The sequence below is a fragment of the Lampris incognitus genome, chromosome 2 (genome assembly GCF_029633865.1).
Source record: "Lampris incognitus isolate fLamInc1 chromosome 2, fLamInc1.hap2, whole genome shotgun sequence".
NCBI classification, from domain to species: domain Eukaryota; kingdom Metazoa; phylum Chordata; class Actinopteri; order Lampriformes; family Lampridae; genus Lampris; species Lampris incognitus.
Genome location: NC_079212.1, coordinates 136,076,149 through 136,096,204, shown reverse-complemented (window position 1 = coordinate 136,096,204; position 20,056 = coordinate 136,076,149). Strand labels below are relative to the sequence as shown.

General features: G+C 45.0%; 1 protein-coding gene across 11 annotated transcripts in view; it reads right to left on the bottom strand.

Moving 5' to 3' along the window:
• cadpsa (Ca2+-dependent activator protein for secretion a) overlaps positions 1-20,056 on the bottom strand; it is a 190,148-nt gene that overhangs the window by 92,078 nt on the left and 78,014 nt on the right. For all 11 annotated transcript variants that reach the window (XM_056275124.1, XM_056275123.1, XM_056275128.1 and 8 more), the window contains exons 4-9: positions 12,703-12,783; positions 12,099-12,332; positions 11,266-11,387; positions 8,069-8,180; positions 6,919-7,058; positions 2,226-2,292 (exon numbers count right to left, since the gene is read on the bottom strand). In XM_056275124.1, coding sequence (XP_056131099.1) covers positions 2,226-2,292; positions 6,919-7,058; positions 8,069-8,180; positions 11,266-11,387; positions 12,099-12,332; positions 12,703-12,783 — 756 coding nt within the window. The remainder of the gene's footprint in view (positions 1-2,225; positions 2,293-6,918; positions 7,059-8,068; positions 8,181-11,265; positions 11,388-12,098; positions 12,333-12,702; positions 12,784-20,056) is intronic.

Genomic DNA, 20,056 nt, shown 5'->3' with positions numbered 1-20,056 from the left:
AGTATTATAATAATAATGCAGATAATATAATATAATAATAATAATACAGATAATATAGTATTATAATAGTAATACAGATAATATAGTATTATAATAGTAATGCAGATAATATCATATTATAATAATAATGCAGATAATTTAATATTATAATCATAATAATAATAATACAGATAATAGAGTATTATAATAATAATGCAGATAATATAGTATTATTATAATAATACAGATTATTTAGTAGTTATTCCAAAAGTGACAAACAGTGACAATGTTTGATGGTACACAAGGGGTAACCTGTTAAGAAAACTTAACATTTCAATAATTTGTTGTATAATGTTTACCAACATGAAGGTGAGTCAAGTATTTAAGTGGTTAAAATATAAACGTCAGTGCTGGAAGTGGACTGGTGCTCGTTGATGCACTGCAGCTCATTGCATATGGGCCACCTACTGGCACATCCAATTATCTAATCAATCTGATACATCTGGGCATGCTGCCTTTTGCCGCAGTTGATCATGTGGCAGAAAGGACTCATGTTTGTAAAGTGGCCTCCATAAGTCATTTCCATGGACGGGTGACAATCATAGTATTTTTCATGTTTGCAGGTGCTATATACAAAGCACCGTACAGTATGTGGGCACTAGAGAAATAGGTTACAATAATCTCTTATGTGAAGGTCAATATACTTTAATATGGAGGGTTATTGGTGGGACGTAAAACCTGGAATATTCCCCCTATGTGGTGGAAATCAAAATTTTGAAATTTGGGAAAGCAATTTGAAATCTTGTTGTTGCCTTAGTGTTTCCTCTGGAGAAATTCGACTGAAATGTGTGTGTGTGTGTGTGTGTGTGTGTGTGTGTGTGTGTGTGTGTGTGTGTGTGTGTGTGTGTGTGTGTGTGCGCGCACGTTTGTTTTTTTTAATTTGTTGTTGTTTCTCTGGAGAAATGGGTTCGACTGTGATCTGCCATATTTTAAATCGAGGGGACAAATTCTATTTCAGACGATTAATTCCAGTTCAAGCACTGACAGGTCAAATGTTTGGAGGTCTGAACGTGATGATCTTAAATCTATTTGCCCTTTCTTTTACCAGTATGTTGGGAAAAAAACACACGGAAATCAAAAACGATCTTTTTTTTTTGGCAAGTTTGAAAATGGCAAGTAGATTTAAATCAAAGTGTGTAATGATTCAGATGGATTTGGCCAACTAATGCCAACGGTCAATACTTACATTCGACTTGACATTAGCAAAAACAAAAACAAAAACAAAAAACAAAAAAAGCACAAAGAAAAGACAAAAGACAAAGACAAAACACAAAGAAATTACACACAAACATGCGTTGTTAGCCCTATAGTACCTCCGTTTCTCTAAACAAAATGTGCACCAGCATCAAAATGCAGGAGAAAAAAAATCTCTCTCTCACACACAAACACAATCGCACACATATAAAAAAGCATGTACTCCCACACAAAACCACCCATAGACATGCAAACACGCACGCACACGCAGGCAGTCTATTGACCGGTGTTTGTCACTTGCTATATGCATAGCTGTGAGCAAGTCAGGGGTTTTAAGTTGGCGGCGCTTGAGCTTTTCTAGCTGCGAGTGCTGGGCCAGCTAGTGTTCACTCGGCTTTGTCAATCCCCTGTCAACTTGTAGCTCTGAGACATATCCTCTCCAACACACAAGAGACAGTCCCGCATAGCCGGCTCCTAATGCGGAGCCACCAGAAAATGGCCGCTACCCCATCTCCTGACAAAAGCCCGCTTGCCCTCGCCATCATTTCTGTGACAGCTGAGGGAAGACAGCTTGGCTTCACCTCCCCTTCTCACTGCACACACACACACACACACACACACACACTCACACACACAGCATCCATCCCATGAAAACATCAGCCACCGCCAATGGTTGGTGTGGAGCATGGCGACCACCACAGAGCTTCTGTTTAGGTAGGCCAAATCGTGGAGCGAGTTAGAGTCAACGCGGCCACGTGTAATTTTGAACCAGTGTTGCCTTCGCGCTCTGCGAAGCGGCGACGTGAATCCTTTAGTCTTTATATAAAAGGTCAGCGCACAACTTGTCCATGTGAGCATTTTAACTACTTATATTGCATGAATACCGCTAAATAATAAATTGTTTAATTAGAACCTTCCAGACCGCTTTATGCACATACACATGAAGACGTGCAATACTTGTGTTTTGCCATCACGCTTTGCTTTGTGCTTACCTGGACGAGTACGAAAAATCTCTTCTTCCATCTTTTCCACACATTCTTGCCGATAGCCCAAAGGTACCTGTGTGATGAGAAATACAGGGCTTTAAGGAAAGATTGAGCATTTTAGAGGATATGTACAAGAGGCTCAAAACTATGAAGCATTTTTGTTGGAAATTGCAAAACCAGGATTATTTTTTTTATAACCACCTTTGTACACTTTCATCACTGAGGTACCGCCGGTTTGTTAGTGGCGAACTGCGTTCAGTTTGTAATGATGTAGTACAATGGTTCTGCTGACCTCTAGTGGTAAAACTGTAGTACTGCAGTCAGACGCTTCAGCTACATGTCTGTGAATGTTATCATTCATCTAGGTCATGGTTATCCAAAGGAGTTGAATCAAGTGCAACTGGACTTGGTATATATCCGTGAAGACGCGTCGCCTCTCATCCAAGCAGCTTCCTCAGTTCGTGCCTTTCTGAGGAAGCCTCTTGGATGAGAGGCGAAACGTCTTCACGGATATATACCAGTCCAGTTGCACTTGATTCAACTCCTTTGGAGCTTCAGATATACCATTGATGCACTGCACCGTTTCCCCTCCGCACTTCTGCTCATGTCTGATTTGACTGAAGACGTGTGAGTCAACTGCATCCTGCTAACTACACTGTCACCCCTAGTCTCACTAGTGCCAGGCTAGCTAATAAATTGAGGAAGGATGAATGACTGCACCAGTGGGGTGCTACAGAATCCAGACCTAAAATGCAGTTTTGGTATCCAGACATGATGAGTTAACCATATTACGCAAGTCAAATTGTCAATACGACCCCCTGAACATTTTGAAAAACGAGACGCCTTCATCCTTTTGTAAATGTTTTATTTCACGGTGCATCGCTGTCAAACGGTATGGTAGGCTAAATAACCAAGGCACCTGTTTATTTGGTTCTAAAATGATGCCATCCCTTCATTGTTCATTCTACACATTGCCATGTACTGTACATGAAACACTTGTGAAACCAGCAAACAAAGGCAAGCACAAAAACCTAAACACACCAGACATTACCTTGTCGACAGGCATGACCTTTTTGACTTTAAAAGACAACAGACTTCTTGTTCGGTTGAGGCACATCCCCTGTGGCCCCGACACACACGGACAAATATACCAGTTGACACTTTTATTCTATACAATCACACTATTGCTACTGTAAAATGACAATCGTGAGAAAAGGGTCCTTGTCTTTCTGCCTCCGTGGCACGTAAACGTGAGGGAAAAGGGGTAGGGGAGGGCTTTGTCTTAAAAGAACATCCGAGGGTGAAGACCCTGGTTCATTCTGGCTCTGCAGCTGCCAGGCTAGCTGGTGGGGCAGCCTGACATGTCTGGCTGTGCCTGCCTTTGCATGCCTTTCCCCGTGGTCCCACCAAAGGCTACGTTCTGTCTGTCGCTCTAAATAAAACCAATACAGATAGGGCAACAGACAAGGGCCTTGCCAAGAGCTCACCAGCCTGTTAGGCAGAGGTTGGTACAAGCGACATACGGCGGCAACACAAGCATCTTAAAAGCCACCCCACAGTGGCCACCTTCAAGCGACCCCCTCAATGGAAAGCATATGTAGAGGAGTGAGGGAGAAGGACAGACGAACTGCTCCTCACAGCTACAGATACACAAAATATAAAGATTTTCGAACCAGGGAATGTGTGTGTGTGTGTGTCTGTGTGTGTGTGTGTGTGTGTAGTTGCAAGTCTTCTCCTGAATCGCCACCTTGCCATGGTGGAGAAGTTTGAATGTACCAATGATCCCAAGAGTTATGCCGTCCGGAGTTTGGCTCTGGTAGGGTCACCCAAGGTGGATAGGTCAAGGGGGGAGGTTCCAGACAAAGTGCGATCCAACAAAGACCTCAACGGCAGAACTGGTGGAAGATGTCTTCAGGTCACAACAGTAGTGAAGGTGGATGAAGGCTGCAACAGAGGGTGGGCCCCATTCGCCTTGGTTCTCCATGCCATTGGACTCTGGCCATCCCCCTGCCAAGGACCGTGTGGTCGCTGCAGGTGCATCAGCCACTCCACGTAAAAAGCTGTCACACGCAGGCGTCCTCCCACAACAATCTACGCCCAACTGAAGACCCACAAGGACCTAGAACCTAGTCATACTCGACCCCAAGAGACCGCCGATGACGATGATGTAGTTGCAAGCGCGCAGGTTTGCATTTGTGCGCAAAACCTTGATGGGCATCTTAACATTGACACTGTCACATCTTTTTTCTTGAAGCTGAAGTCCATGATTTCCACGATCTAGCCCTCCCTCTGGCAGTGACAGCTAAAAGTTCCCACCCGTGGCCCAAAGCTAACACAGCCAATAACAAACTACATCAAACTACATGGGGACACTGTTCTACTGTAATATTGATGGTAGAATTGGTAGATTAGCTGCCCAACAGAAGCATCGCCTTACCAGCATTATATTTCAATCCTACTTCCTGCTTGAGCAGGAAGGTGTTTGCCGCTCTATCAGCGTTCATCCTACCCAGTCAAAAATATCCACAGCAGTATATAAAGAGCGTCTCCATGATAAAGATGCCAGTTAGAATCATGTGCGTGGTCCAGATGGATAATATAACCATTTATTAAAGCAGAAAAAGTCCAGATTTCCACTTCAAATCCTTGACAAGAAGAAGAATGGGAATCATTACGAGTTATCTTACTTGGGACAAGTGGGGCAGCTTGACTGCTTGTGATGACGGTTTGGTTTGGAGAGTAGATATTGATGTTAGCTGTTGACAGTCTTGACCAGAGGCACTTGCGGAATTCTTCACTAAAATGGATGACATTTATATAGCGCTTTATCTAGAACCCAAAGTACTTTACAGTGAAGGGGGTAACTCACTTCAACCACCACCAATGTGTAGCACCCACCTGGGGGATGCACGGCAGACATTTTGCACCAGAACGCGCGCCACACATCAGCTGGAGGTGGAGAGGGAAGGACTCATTGAGCCAATTACATGGGGGGATGGATGATTAGGTGGCCAGATGGCGAAAGCCATGTTTGGAATTTTGCCAGGACACCGGGGAATCCCCTACTCTTTGCGATAAGAGCCATGGGATCTTTAATCACGACCACAGTGATTCAGGACCTCGGTTTAACATCTTATCTGAAGAATGGTATCTCGTACAGCACAGTGTCCCTGTCACTGAACTGGGATTTTTATTAGGACCAGACAGAAGACTGCCCCCTACTGGCCCCTCAACACCACTTCCAGCAGCAACTCAGTTTTCCCGGGAGGTCTTCCATCCAAGTACGAGCCAAGCCCACGCCCGCTTAGCTTCTGTTATGCAGCAGAGTCAGGGTGCATGTTGGTATGGCTGCCAGCCTTGCTAATCCCTCACCAAAGAGTCATGGGTAGTCTAAAACATCTAAATCCGTCCCATAAAAATCCAAGCTGTTATAAATTCACCGCACCAACGCCGCTATCAGAGCTCTATCTTAAATTTAACCTTTACAAGATTTAGTTAATGCTTATACACTGCTTCTGCATCTCTACTTTGTACAGTTTCATAAATATCCTTGTGAGCAACGGGTGACCAACAGTTTGGATTTCCTCATCAATACCTTGCAGATTTCCTGGTCCAAACATTAAACAAATCTGTATCCCACCATTTTCTTGGGGGCACATATTGGTAAGATTTTGAGATTTCTGTCATCTATATTGCGACTTACCATTCATTTCTTAACTGGTCTGATATTTGTATTTATTTATTTATTTTGATGACTGTTGTACACTAATGGCTTCAATTAATCAATCTAAATGTATTTTGAAGTTGCATGCTATAAATATAAACAGTATAGCCACGTACTGCAGCATTTCTGTAGTAATACTATAGCAGCACTAAGATCACTGTCTGTACTGCAAGCCTGGTATAGAAACGTGTAAAGCATTAACTATGGAGTTTCTACTTTCATCTGGGTAATCATATCAATGAAAATATGTTGCAGAAGCATTATAACAAAATATTAACATTGCTATTTAATATTAAAATATATTTTTATTTTGAGATAACACTGCGAATTGATATTGGCGAACATAAAGCAACTACCTGTACAAAGAAATATGATGTGGTTTCTTTAGCATTATTTAAAAAAGGACACTTGTAGTGTTCACTAAAGACCACCAGAGGGAAGCAAAGCGAGGGCTTGTGTATATTTTACTAGCAGGGCAAATCTGACAATTCACCCTTCATCCACTAGTTATGACGGATGCATGTAAACAGTGGTGAGGTGCGTTGCTTCTAATGAGCCCATGATGGCAGCAGATCACCTGTGAGCTTGCAAACTTAAACTTCTTCTTTGGTAAAACCTGCTTGAGCGTGTGTGTCTCATTTTGTTGAGCTTAGCCAAGAAGAGTTGAATAAGTACAACTTCTAGTAGCTCCTTTCCACCCTACACTGACAAACCTACACATGTCCAGACCTGAGTGTGCCCACTGAGTAGCTGAGGATCAAAAGCCTTGCTCAAGAGCACCTCAGTATTGACTGAGGTACCACCATCACCTCCTTTTTATAACCTTGCTTTTATCCAGTTTTTTTTAAAATTATTTTTCAAGTCAGTTCAGGGATTCAAACCACCCTCCGCAATCTTCAGAACAGGTTATGATCAGTTAAATGATCCTCCACCTGGCCGAATGGTAGAATCCAGGCGAGTGACACAGCCGCTTACCCACAATGCTTCATGTTTTGTGGCTTGTCCATCCGGATAGCCAGTTTGATTTTGAGGTCGCTGTCTGGACAGCCTTTGGACACAGTCATCTTGTGGAGCTCTGACTGCTTAGGACTGTTGGGGGTCGGGTGTAAGACGACCTGGAAATAGCCAGAAAAGAGAAGGCGTCTGTAACAAGACACGGCCTATTCTAGTGCGGGTATTATTTTATCTAACATGAATCTGAAACGAAAAAGACACCACAGACTGTCTCTAGAACTGTGGGGAGCCATTTCGGAGTTTGGATGATGCCACATTCGATTGAGTTACTGATTATTTAAAAGGAGCTTTCTGCTGCCTGGCATGGTTTGGACCTGAAATTTAGTGTGAAGTCCCACAAGCGTTGAAGTACCAGATACAAAGTATGTCTCCTAATACTGGAAGTGATACACAGCAGCATCTTTTGTTACCATGACAACAGCTCTACTGTGCTTTGAATGTTTCGCTTTTGAACTGTTAACCAATATTGAATATAGATGGACTGTGTGGTGTGAAGACACTGTCCTTTTTTTTGGGGGAGGGGATTTTCCCCGCCCCTTTTCTCCCCAATTTTACCCGGCCAATTACCCCACTCTTCTGAGCCGTCCCGATCGCTGCTCCACCCCCTCTGCCGATCCAGGGAGGGCTGCAGACTACCACATGCCTCCTCCGATACATGTGGAGTCACCAGCCGCTTCTTTTCACCTGACAGTGAGGAGTTTCGCCAGGGGGATGTAGCGCATGGTAGGATCACGCTATTCCCCCGTTCCCCAACCCCCTGAACAGGTGCCCCAACCGACCAGAGGAGGCGCTAGTGCAGTGACCAGGACACATAACCACATCTGGCTTCCCACCCGCAGACACAGCCAATTGTGTCTGTAGGGACGCCCGCTCAAGCCAGAGGTAACACGGGGATTTGAACCGGCGATCCCCATGTTGGTAGGTCATGGAATAGACCGCCACGCCACCCGGACGCCCCTGAAACACTGTCCTGGACACATCTCAGCAGAGGCAGCTCAACACCAGCTGTCTATCGTAACATTAGAGGAGTGGTAGCAGCTGTCGAGCTGAAGAACCAGTTAAGCAGCGACTGAGAGGAAGACAGCAGGATGAAGAGGACTAATAATCTTACCCGTCCCAATTCCTTGTCCTCCAGAGCCAACACGCCGGTGCTCTCGGTGAACAGCTTGACCTTGACAGCAGGCAGGGGCTGGGTGGTGGTGAAATCCCCCTGGGTACCCCAACTACACACAGACACACACAGAAACCAAGACATGGAAACCCACACATGCACACGCACACACACACACACGATACGTTCACACACAGAAGACAAGCACAGCCATACACCCAAGCAAGAGACAAAGATGTGACTTGGGTAAATTATGGCTTTTGTTTTGTGCGTGTGTGTGTGTGTGTGTGTGTGTGTGTGTGCGTGCGTGCGTGCGTGCGTGCGTGCGCGTGTGTCATTAAGATGCAGTTTGCATTTGTGGATTTTGCTCTTCTTAACAGAGAGCAAAACAGTGCAAAAAAAGAAAGCGGTCCATCTTAAGAACAGAAATCTTCTGCTGGTGAGGGAGACACCCACGCCTATTCCCAACGCAATTTAACTTGGTCAAATATTAGCGAAAAACAACACATGAAAAGCACTAGAATCCAACAAACACAGGCTTATAAATGTGAAATCATAAATACTCTGAAATCAGGGAAATCACACCCGACCAAAGGAAATTGCTGAAATGAGTTGATGTGCATTTCAAAGCCAAAGCCACTTTATTTTGTCATCGTATTCGTACGGTGAATGTGTTCCCTGCATGTAACCCATCCTGTTGTATAGCAGCAGTGGGCAGCTGCAGCGCCCGGGGACCAACACCAGTTCCCCTTTCCATTGCCTTGCTCAGGGGCCCAGGCAGGAGTATTAACCCTAACATGTATGTCTTTTCGATGGTGGGAGGAAACTGGGGCACCCGGAGGAAACCCACGCAGACACGGGGAGAACATGCAAACTCCACAGAGAAAGGACCTGGGATGGCCTGGGGTTCGAACCCAGGACCTTCTTGCTGTGAGGCAACAGTGTTAACCACTGGGCCACATGCTGCCCCCTTTTTTTCCCCCAAAAGTTTGAAGAAGTAAAATCAACCCACTGACTAATAATAATAATAATAACTTTTCCATTCTTCATGAAGAAGGGAATGGTAAAGTTCACCAACTGTATCCCAGGCAACATCAACATCTGTGCAGTCCAGAAGATCGCCCTACTCGGAACAGCCCACACAGTACGATGAGTACTGTCAATCAAGTGACATCTGCCCTATAGTGCCTCAGGTCCATAGTTTGGACCCGGCTCTAGAGGATGTAAAACAGGAAACGTGAAAGAAATAATAATAATAATAATAATAATAATATATTTTGTACAGTACTTTGCAAAAAATACATTGGGATTGCGTCACAGTCATGACATTGCAGTTTCTGTGTGACACAATTACACTGAAACTGCAAAAGGAAACCTGATTCTCCCCTTTTCATTGTTGTGGGATCCCAAGAAGCAGTCTATTACGCAATTGTTACAAAATACAAAAAGCACGCACGTGCACCAAACCCTCTTCTTAAGGTGCAGAGTCAACAAGTAAAATGTAACCTGAAATGTTGACTGCACTGGATTAAATGTTGTGTATATAGTATGGATCATATACTCCAACAGGTATAGAGCCATGTACAACAACAAACATGGGACCACATCCAACCACCACTTAAGTGCAGTAGTTGCTAGCTTATTTTTGAAAAATAAATTGTAATAAATTATACTGGTCACACGAATGACTGCCCTTGTTTCTGCCTGTGTGACAAACAAGGAAAATGGAATAGATGCTATTCTGGTGCACTGGTCCGGTATAAATGGTAATGTTTGAGTAGTAAACACTCACTCATATTTACACACTGTTGAGATGGACATATGGTCCTATTACATATACACCACTTGGGTTCATGTAAGTGCTGTCACATGGGTCACATGTTCCAGTGCATGGCCTGATCAGAAATAATGCACCTATCATACTACAGGGAATTTCGGTTAATATTGACAGGTCAGGTTAATAGGCGGCACGGTGGTGCAGTGGTTAGCGCGATCGCCTCACAGCAAGAAGGTCCTGGGTTCGAGCCCCGGGGTAGTCCAACCTTGGGGGTCGTCCCGAGTCGTCCTCTGTGTGGAGTTTGCATGTTCTCCCCGTGTCTGCGTGGGTTTCCTCCGGGTGCTCCGGTTTCCTCCCATAGTCCAAAGATATGTAGGTCAGACGAATCGGCCGTACTAAATTGTCCCTAGGTGTGAATGTGTGTGTGTGCCATGTGCTGGACTGGCGGCCTGTCCAGGGTGTGTCCCCGCCTGCCGCCCAATGACTGCTGGGATAGGCTCCAGCATCCCCGCGACCCTGAGAGCAGGATAAGCGGTTCGGATAATGGATGGGTGGATGGATTAGCAGGTCAAACGAACAACAGGCCTCCGTGCCATTTCATAGGCTCCCGTTTGTCATCAAAGACACATGAATGGACCAGAGACGAGAGAGCAAAGCAAGTGACGCACTGGAGAGGAAAAGAAATCAATTAGTCACGAGAACAAAGAGTTTTGGGACTTGTGTTAAATCAAAATAAGTGTTCCTTTTCATTTCTAAACAATCAAAAGGGCAAAGGAATTTTTTTTTTTTGGTCTCTAAAAGAGAACCTCTTTTCTTTTCAAAGTACACCCGCAACAAGAAAGGAGTCCACCTTTCCTGTTGCGGGTGCACATTGAAATCAAAAAAATCAAAAAAATCACAGAAGCAAACCAAGTCTCCAGTCTTGTGCAATTTCTTTTCTTCTTCTCTATTTTTTAAACTTACATCACAACAAGACACACGCACACTAAAGCATTACTGATTTTTTTTGTACTTGGGATGCAACAGAATAGATTCCTATGACAACATCGCTGAGTGTTGTTTTTATACCAAGTGTCCAGTTGGTGGCACTATCACCCAATCCTCATCTCTGCAAAGACACAACCAGCCAGGTATTTTTTTTAACTCCTGTTTAACCTGCAAGGTGGCAAAAGAAAGTGGCTGAGGTAGATCACGTGGGTGTGACTGACCGAGCAGGAAACGGGAAAGAGACGGATGGATAAAACAACACACCAGGATCCATACATGCGTTGTGTGTCTGTACGCCCTGTGCGTCGAGGCAGTGCACAAAGTACATAAAGACGGTGGGATTATTCTCATCGTTGATTGGTTATTTACATCGCTGCAGCAATTTCCTTTGTGTCATGTCTGTATGTGTGTGTGTGTGTGTGTGTCTGCCTACGTAGGCTTAGAGGCCTCCGCCTGGTCTGTCTGGAGCTTGTGTCCACCCTCCACCTCCATAGTGCAGTAAACGATCCTGTTTGGTGCCAGAGACCTCAGCCCTTGCACCTCCACTATCACAACCTGGCAGTGGGGCGGGGAAGGACACAGGGGATTGCGAACAGATGGGAAACAGAAAGAGAAAGGGATGAAACAGTAACCTACCACATATATCCAACAAAGGCTGTTGAAAGGCTGAAACATTATATTGCTAGTAAAAATGTGAAAATTCATGTCCCGAGGACACAGATAAATAAGCCAAACTACCACCAGGGGACTGTCACTGACTACGAAAACCCCATTTATATGAACCATTGTGCTCCAAAGATTTCTCTACGGATCAAGCTCTTGCAGCAGGTAAAGGGGTTGGAGTTGAGCAGGTAATTTATCATTTCATGCCACAGCAATACATAGACAGTGGGGAAACCCACTTTTTCCTTCTCGCTTTGAGAAAAGGAATGGACGCACGTGCGCCCAATTTGGGTGAGGTTGACGCCGTCAGCCAGGAAGACAGCCTAATAGACGCCTCACCTCAATATCGGTGCGAGGAGCTCGCCTGAGGAGCGCTCCTTTGTCGAGATGAAACAGTGTGAGACGTATTAAAATGAGAAGTTACAGCACACTGCAGAATTTGCGCGATTGCGGCAAATTTTGACACTAAAAAAAATGTTTCTATCAGCGAGCTGACAAGAGGTAATTGGGGTATGTCTCTTTTCATGCAAAAAAAAAGTGCAGAAAATGTGAAGAAAAAAAATTCAGTTATGCATGAAAATGTAGTCCGCTTCTCAAACCCACCTCCAGGGTGAAGGAGAGCACAACATCCGACTTGGATAGTGTGTTCTCATCCTCCTGGCCCATGTCCATGATGGAGGTGTTGTGGCCTCGTTTCAGCTTCTGCAGCTTGAACTCTCCGCCCTTGGAGACGGGCATGCTCTCCAGGTTGCCCATCAGTAGGTTGACGGAGGAGCGCAGCTCATCTATGTACATGGCCTCCATCTCTTTGGACACAAACTTGGGGAATTTCCCGCCCTGCCAAAAAGATATAGACAGGCAACTAGTCAGCCAAGCTGAAACACACACAGTGGCCCAGCACAAGTCAGAGATGTTGCTTAAATGAGAACTAATGAGAATGCGATGAGAGATTTTATCCCACACTGCTGATAAACTGTAATTTCCTACTGATAGTGATAAGGTTAAAAAGAGCTATGGAGGATTTTGTGACCAACCGATGATGGTATCAAGGTCATTAAGAGTAATAAAAAAAAACCTGCATAAATTAGTAATTTAACAAAGTCCACCCAATGTTACTCTAGCTGCCCATTGTGCTGTTTGTCCACCCGTCTATCGTTCATGCCGTCGCACATCCAGGCATCGGTGCAGCCATTCAACGCTGGTTTACCCGGGCAATCTGGTCAGCCATCTGCAGCCGTCCATCCAGCTCCCTTCTGATCTGGGCCGCCTGCTCATCAGGGTTATCCAGCTGGGAACACACACGCATGCCACACCTCAGCTTTATAAAAACACACCTAATCCCTATCATTTCCAGTTATGAAAATAGGAGACCTAAAGGGAGGGAAAAGGGTCGGGAGCTAGTGGAGATTAACAAATTAATGGTATGATAGAGTTTGAATTGTCTTATTGTGATCAGCTTTTGGCACTTTCTGCGTTATTGTTTGGGCCAGTTAAGAGAGGCGTGATTATTAAAGATGGGTAAAAGACACGGGAGGAACAAGGAGCACACATGGAGCAACACCCACAATCTGCCGTGTATTTTACATAACAGCACCATGCATTGAGTACCGCACACCACTTGAAACGCTGCCTCCGATACCAAATATGCACTCTTTCAGACTTTTTGTAACACACATTTTACGTTGAGCATTTAACACCTACAACTGCGACAACAAAAATACACCAATGTGACGACCGTATGAAGCAAAACTAGCAAAACAGTTTTGAAATTCTGTAGCTAATTCGGTTTTATTTATGCAACAAGTAGTTTCAGCAACAGAATCATATTAAAGAGACGATAAACTTTTTTTTTTGTCTACATAGTTGGAGCTTGAAACATGTTTGTACGGGTCTAAGGTGGTGGACCTGATTGCCTTCATGATGAATTAAAAAAAGAAAGTTGCATCACACGGCTGCTTAGAGGGAGAAAACCTATGCTTTTACTTATATTACACTAATATCACCCCCCTATGAATCGCCTGCGCAACACGAAGGCATCAGAGATGCTGAGACCCAGGCATCCGGGTGGCAGTGGTCTATTTTGTTGCCTACCAACATGGGGATCGCTGGTTCCAATAGAGAGCATCCTGACCAGCTGCACCTCAGTAGACCAGAAGGCTCTGCAGTGGGTCGTCAAGGTGGCCCAGCATATCACCGGTACCCAGCTCTCAGCCATAAAAGACATTTATCACAAATGCTGCCTTCGAAGGGGTCTGAGCCTCAGCAGAGAGCCCACCCACCCCAACCATGGACTGTTCTCCCCCCTGCGCTCTGGGAGGCGCTACAAGAGCCTCAGAGGACGCACTACCAGGCTCAAAAACAGCTTCTTTCCACAAGCTGTTGCCCACCTGAACCTGGCTACCCACTGAATGTCTGTAGATATTTTTAAATATTTTGTACTCTTGCTCTTTTTTAACTTATCTTAGCTTTTGGTCTTCGTGTGTATATCTTATACTGTGTTTGCTGTGTTTGTCTGTGTCTGTCTTGCACTGTTTGGTGAAGCCACAGCCCTCATTTCAAACATGTGGCTGCACATTGTTTTTAATGACAATACATTGAATTGAATTGAATTGAATCCCTGTGTTACCTCCGGCTTGGTCAGGGCGTCCCTACAGACACAATTGGCCGTGTCTGTGGGTGGGAAGCTGGATGTGGGTATGAGTCCTGGTTGGTGCACTAGCGCCTCCTCTGGTCGGTTAGGACTCCTGTTTCGGGGGGAGGGGGGGGGACTGGGGGGAATACCGGGATCTTCCCACGCGCTACGTCCCCCTGGTCAAACTCCTCACTGTCAGGTGAAAAGAAGCGGCTGGCGACTCCACATGTATCGGAGGAGGCATGTGGTAGTCTGCAGCCCTCCCCGGATCGGTAGAGGGGGTGGAGCAGCGACCGGGAATCCAGGATGGCTCAGAAAATAGGGTAATTGGCCAAGTACAATTGGGGAGAAAAGGAGGGGGAAAAAAGCCACAAAAAAAGAAGAGATGCCGAGACACATCCGACAAGGGCGACACACGTGGGGTCCTGTAGGTGAGGCCAACAAAATATGAGGCGAGCAGAAAGGCGACACGCTGGCGTCAGCCAAAAAACAGACAGATAGACTGGAAAGAAGTGCTTCAAGTTTCAAGTTCATTTATCAAATGCACAACAATACAGCATGGCAGACATTGCTGGCAATGAAATGCTTAGCCATCAGGCCAACCTCAAAAAGCTTACAAAAAAAAAAAAAAAAAGACATTACACTTTAGAGTTAAAACTAACCCCCCCCCCCCCCCCCCCAAAAATAGATCTGGAATCCAAAAATTAACAGTGTAAAATTAACAGCATTTACAGGCCAAAAACAAAACAAAAAAACCCCCATAAAATTAAACTAAAATGTCAAATTTAAAACCTCAAATTTAACAACTCACTGTTGAAATGTAGCAGTATTTACAGAGGTTCATAATATGTAATAAATATGTAAAATGTATACTATATGTACACAGTACAGTAATAGTACAGCAGAAAAGTGAACAGTGCAGAATAAAGAGAGGAGTGTACATTTTGCAAGGGAGAGAGATGTGTGTGTGTGTGTGTGTGTGTGTGTGTGTGTGTGTGTGTGCTCAAGGGTCCAGAGTCTGTGAGTTCAAGAGTCTTCTGGCTCGTGGGCAAAAGCTGTCTTTAAGCCTGTTGGTTCAGGCCAGATGCTCCAGTACAGTTTGCCGGACAATAACAGATTGTGGGTGGGGTGGCTGCAGTCCCCAACTACCCGCTGGGCTTTCTTCCTGCCCCTCTGGGTGCACAGGTCCGGCATGGTTGGTAGCTCAGTCCTGGTGATGTGCTGTGCTGTTTTCACCACCCTCTGTAGAGCCTTGCGGTCAAAGGTGGTACAGCTGCCACACCAGGTGGTGATGCAGCCAAGCAGCCGGTGCAGCTGCCACATCAGGCGGTGATGCAGCCAGTCAGGATACTCTCAATGGTGCATCTGTAGAAGTTGCAGAATATCCTGGAGTCCATGCAAAAATCTTCAGCCTGCAGAGGAAGAAGAGCCGTCGTCTCGCCACCTTGACAACAATACTGGAGTGGAATGACCAATGGCTCCCCCAAGGGATGGCCGTGGCCACCATGCTAAAATTACTGACCATCCCACTGACCCCCCAACTGACAAGCCCCAATCATTCTAATCTCTTTGCAACAGCAAGGCCTTAAAAAGCTGATATACATTTAAGGCGGAACAATTGAGGTTCTGGCCCCAGCATTACAGTACACTTACAAGTGCACACAATTCCCTTGTTTTTTGGCCGGTAGACCCCATAACCTCATTTTGATTTTGGGCGCGGGTTCAACATGGTGAAGTGAGCTCAACTGACATTATGAGACAACCGTGCCAGGGGGAACGGAGCACAGCAAGTGGGTATTCATTATCATCGATTGAACGGGAAATATGGAAAGAAAGAAAAAAAGATTTTAATATGCAGCACTCAAACTAAAAAATCTGCCTAATAAAAACATTTTACCTGTCAGTCTGTGGATGCACAGCCTCCTAGGTGGACTCTCGTATGAAAGCAACCAAGTCTAATATGAAGTTGCACTTTCCAAAAAGACAAGGTTTGCTGTGCGACCATTTTGGTCGCAGTCTGGTAGCTCTGACTTCACTAATGTTCTAGAAAACCACAGTCAAGTCAGCTCTGGTTTCAGACAAGAGGATAGGTGGGTTTCCGTTGCAATTTTGTGCAAAATAGAAGCAATTTTTTATAAAAGTCGACAAAACAATTTGCAAATGGTTTGTGTTTCCATTGAGTGATGTTATGCAATTAAAGATGGGTTTTCTCCTCTCGCGATAGTCATTCCAATTAAACATGGCGATGGACCTCCAAGACCTGATAAGTATTGGCACGGTGATCCACCACAATAGCCATGATAGTGTTTAATTGAAGGCGATGAGGGAGTGTGATACACGAAATGATTGAAAGGTAAACCCCTTATACCTGGCAGCGGCTACGTAGCAGGGATTTCTGGGAGGTCATTGTTTGCAATAATTTTACAGAGGTCCTGTGGATCCAACACTTCAGAATCTTTTCAGAATTCAGAAATTTATCTCGAACCAACTTTAAGAAAAGTTCAGTCTCCTCATCCGGCCACACAAAACGCACCATGATTTTGAATGTCATGCGACTCTTCATGTAATGTCAAGTCACTTAAATCTGAAAAATGTGTTTCCATTTCAATTTTGCAAAATATTACTTTGTCTAATCATCTGAAAACCACCTCATGCGAGTGTACAAATAGCGTTTTTTGCTATATCTGAGTTTTTTTCTGAAATTCACGTGTTTCTATTACTCTTTTTTTTAATTTGCAACTTCAAATTGCGCATTAAGCAGGTTAATGGAAACTCGCCGAGAGAGAGAGAGTGAGAGAGAGCAAGAGAGTGAGCGAGAGAGAGAGCGAGCTAGAGAGTGAATGAAGAGAGGGAGCGGTGATTGCGAGAAGAAATATTTTGGTGCAACTGGGTGTAACAAAGTCAAGTCAGGTCCTTGCTGATGTTCACCCCGAGGAACCTGAAGTTGCTGACTCTCTCCACTGCTAACCCACTGATGTGGATGTGTCCTACCCCCTGCAGCTTCCTGGAGTCCATTATCAGCTCCTTAGTATTGCTGACGTTGAGATGGAGGTTGTTGCCCTGGCACCCTGATGTCAGGACTCTCACCTAATCTCTGTAGGCTATCTCATCATTGTCTGTGATTGGGCCGATGATGATGGTATTGCCAGCAAACTTAATAATGGTGTTGGAGCTGTGTGGCCATACATTCATGCGTGAACAGGGAGTACATGTGGGGGCTAAGCACATAGCCCTGTGGGGCTCCACTGCTGAGAATCGATATGGAGGAGGTTGTGGTGCCCATCCTCACTACCTGTGGTCTGCCCGTCAGAAAGTCTAGGATCCAGCTGCACAGGGTGGTGTTGAGTCCTACGTCTCAGAGCTTAGTGACAAGCTTAGAGGGCACAATGGTGTTGAATGCTGAATTGTAGTCAATGAACAGCATACTCGCATATGTGTTCTTCTATTCCAGGTGGGGAAGGGCAGTGTACTGTATAAGGTTGGGGTGATGGTGTCATCTGTTGACCCGTTTGCCCTGTAGGCAAACTGTAGTGGGCCCAGGGTGTCGGGCAGCAGTGAGGTGATGTGGGTTTGAACTGGCTGCTCAAAGCATTTCATGATGACTGGTGTGAGTGCTACTGGGTGGTAGTCATTTAAACAGAACACCTTTGGCTTCTTCGGGACAGGGACAATGATGGTCTTTTTGAGGCATGTTGGGAACAGATAGAGGTTCAAGATGTCTGTGACCACATCCGCCAGTTGGTCTGCACATGCCTTGAGAACTCGGCCCAGGATACCATCTAGACCAGGAGCCTGGCATGAATTAATCCTTTTGAAGGATTTGCACATGTCTGCCCTAGTTATTTCTAGTGGGCAGGAGTCCTGGGCCATTTGCGTATCCATGACAGAGGCAGATGTGATGTCTTGAGAGCGTGCATAAAAAGTGTTCAATTCATCTGCGAGAGATGCAGACACTTCTGCAACACTGTTGGTATTCCCTTTATATAGTTCGTGATAGTTTGCAGTCCATTCCACACGTCTCTGGAGTTGGAGCCACGGAATTGTGACTCCGTTTTGTCCCTTTATTGTCCCTGAGCAACACTGATCGTTTTACGGAGTTCATACCAAGTATTCCGGTATTCTTACGAATCCCCTGAGTTGAAAGCAACGGTTTGTACTTTAAGCATGGCACGGAGTTCACCATTTAACTATGGCTTCTGATTTGGGAACATTGATACAATAACCCTCGGTATGACATCATCGACGCATTTGCCGATATATCCGATGATGGTGTCTGTGACAATCATTACGTTATTCCTTTATCTAAACTGCATGGTTGAGTCAAACAATTGCTTAAACTCCAAAACAGTTGGTGTAACATCTGCACCGGCGAACCGATGAGTTACCTGTTGAGCTGATTGGCAAAAGGGAGCAAAAAAAGAAAGAAAAAGTAAAACGAGGAAATAGGAGCCAGTATTCAGCAGCCTCACTCAGTCGCACATTAACATAGAAAAGCAGACGAGCAGCTCCTCGGTACTGGCTCTTTCCTCTCCTTCTGTGCTCCATGACACCGTGGGCCATCTTCAGTGTCAGTCAATACAAGAGCTTCATCAGGCATGATGCCATCTGCAGTGGAGCCTCAACAAGTGTTTTTTTTTTTTATTCTGATTTTTAGAATAAAACACTAATTGCACTTCAGGAACAGTGTTGCTCTCCTTTTTTTAACTAACGAAATTGATTTAATTAATGAATAGATTAATTAATCATCAAGGTAGTCATTAGGTGGGGCACCCCGGTAGCTCACCAGGTAGAGCACGTACCACATATCAAGGCTGAGTCCTTACTGCAGCGGCCTGGGTATGAATCCAGCCCGGGCCCTTTGCTGCATAACATCCCCTGTCCCCCTCCCCCACCTTTCCTGTCTCTCTCTACTGTCACTGTCAAATAAAGCAGAAATGCCAAAAAAGAAAAATCTTAAAAAAAAAGGTTGTCATTAGAGCCGTCTTAGCTATAACCCCCCCCCTCCCCGGTGTGGTCTTGTGCCCTCCTATGTCCCCTAATGAGAAAAGAATGTCCGCTAGGGTAATACTGCCACAGTATGTCAATATCTTCCATTTCCAGTTGGCCAAGCGACGCCTTGCCACACACACAAACCAGTGAAACGTGGAGTTGGAATCAATCTAATAACCCTGTGAAATTTATCAGCTGCTCTCCCATGGACCGTGGGATCAATGCTCCCTCTACAGGACTGTCTACCGATTAGGAAGGGGGCTGCTACACTCAAGCACGAGACTGAATTTCACTATTGTCAGTCATCATCGCTGGCGAGTGTACACGGGCACCAGCTTTGTGGATGCTGAGTAGACTGAGCACACCCAGTATTTTTTGCCCCCACCCCCGCCTCCAGAAAAATAAAAGGAAAAAAACATAGAAAATAAATGTGCTTAGCCAAAACAAAACTCCACCCATTAGCCAAACCGCTTATCCTACTCAAGGTCGCGGGGATGCTGGAACAAAAATCATTGAGTATAAAAATATCATAATGAGAACCAGAATGAGACTGTTTGTGTTAACAACTGTAAACTAAAATAAACCAAATGATGCCTTATTTTAACTGTCTTTACCAAGTATTTAACTTTAACCAAAGCCTTGGCCTATGGACATCTCCCAATTTTTCTTAGCAATTTGGCCATCTCACTGCTGCGTACTTCTTTTGCATTAGTCTAGAATGTTAACGCGCATTAACTAACTTGGTTGTGACTGGCCAGTGAGCCCAGCCCCCGAACATGCACACAGCACGCTGTCATGCACACCCCGAATGACAGGCACGTAGGACCGGTAAAAACTTTATGGATTTTTTTGATGGTCCATTGGCCTACCGATGCGGCGGAACTCCGGGATTTGTCCTGGTATGCCTGATGGCCAGTACACCACTGATGAGCACTCACAA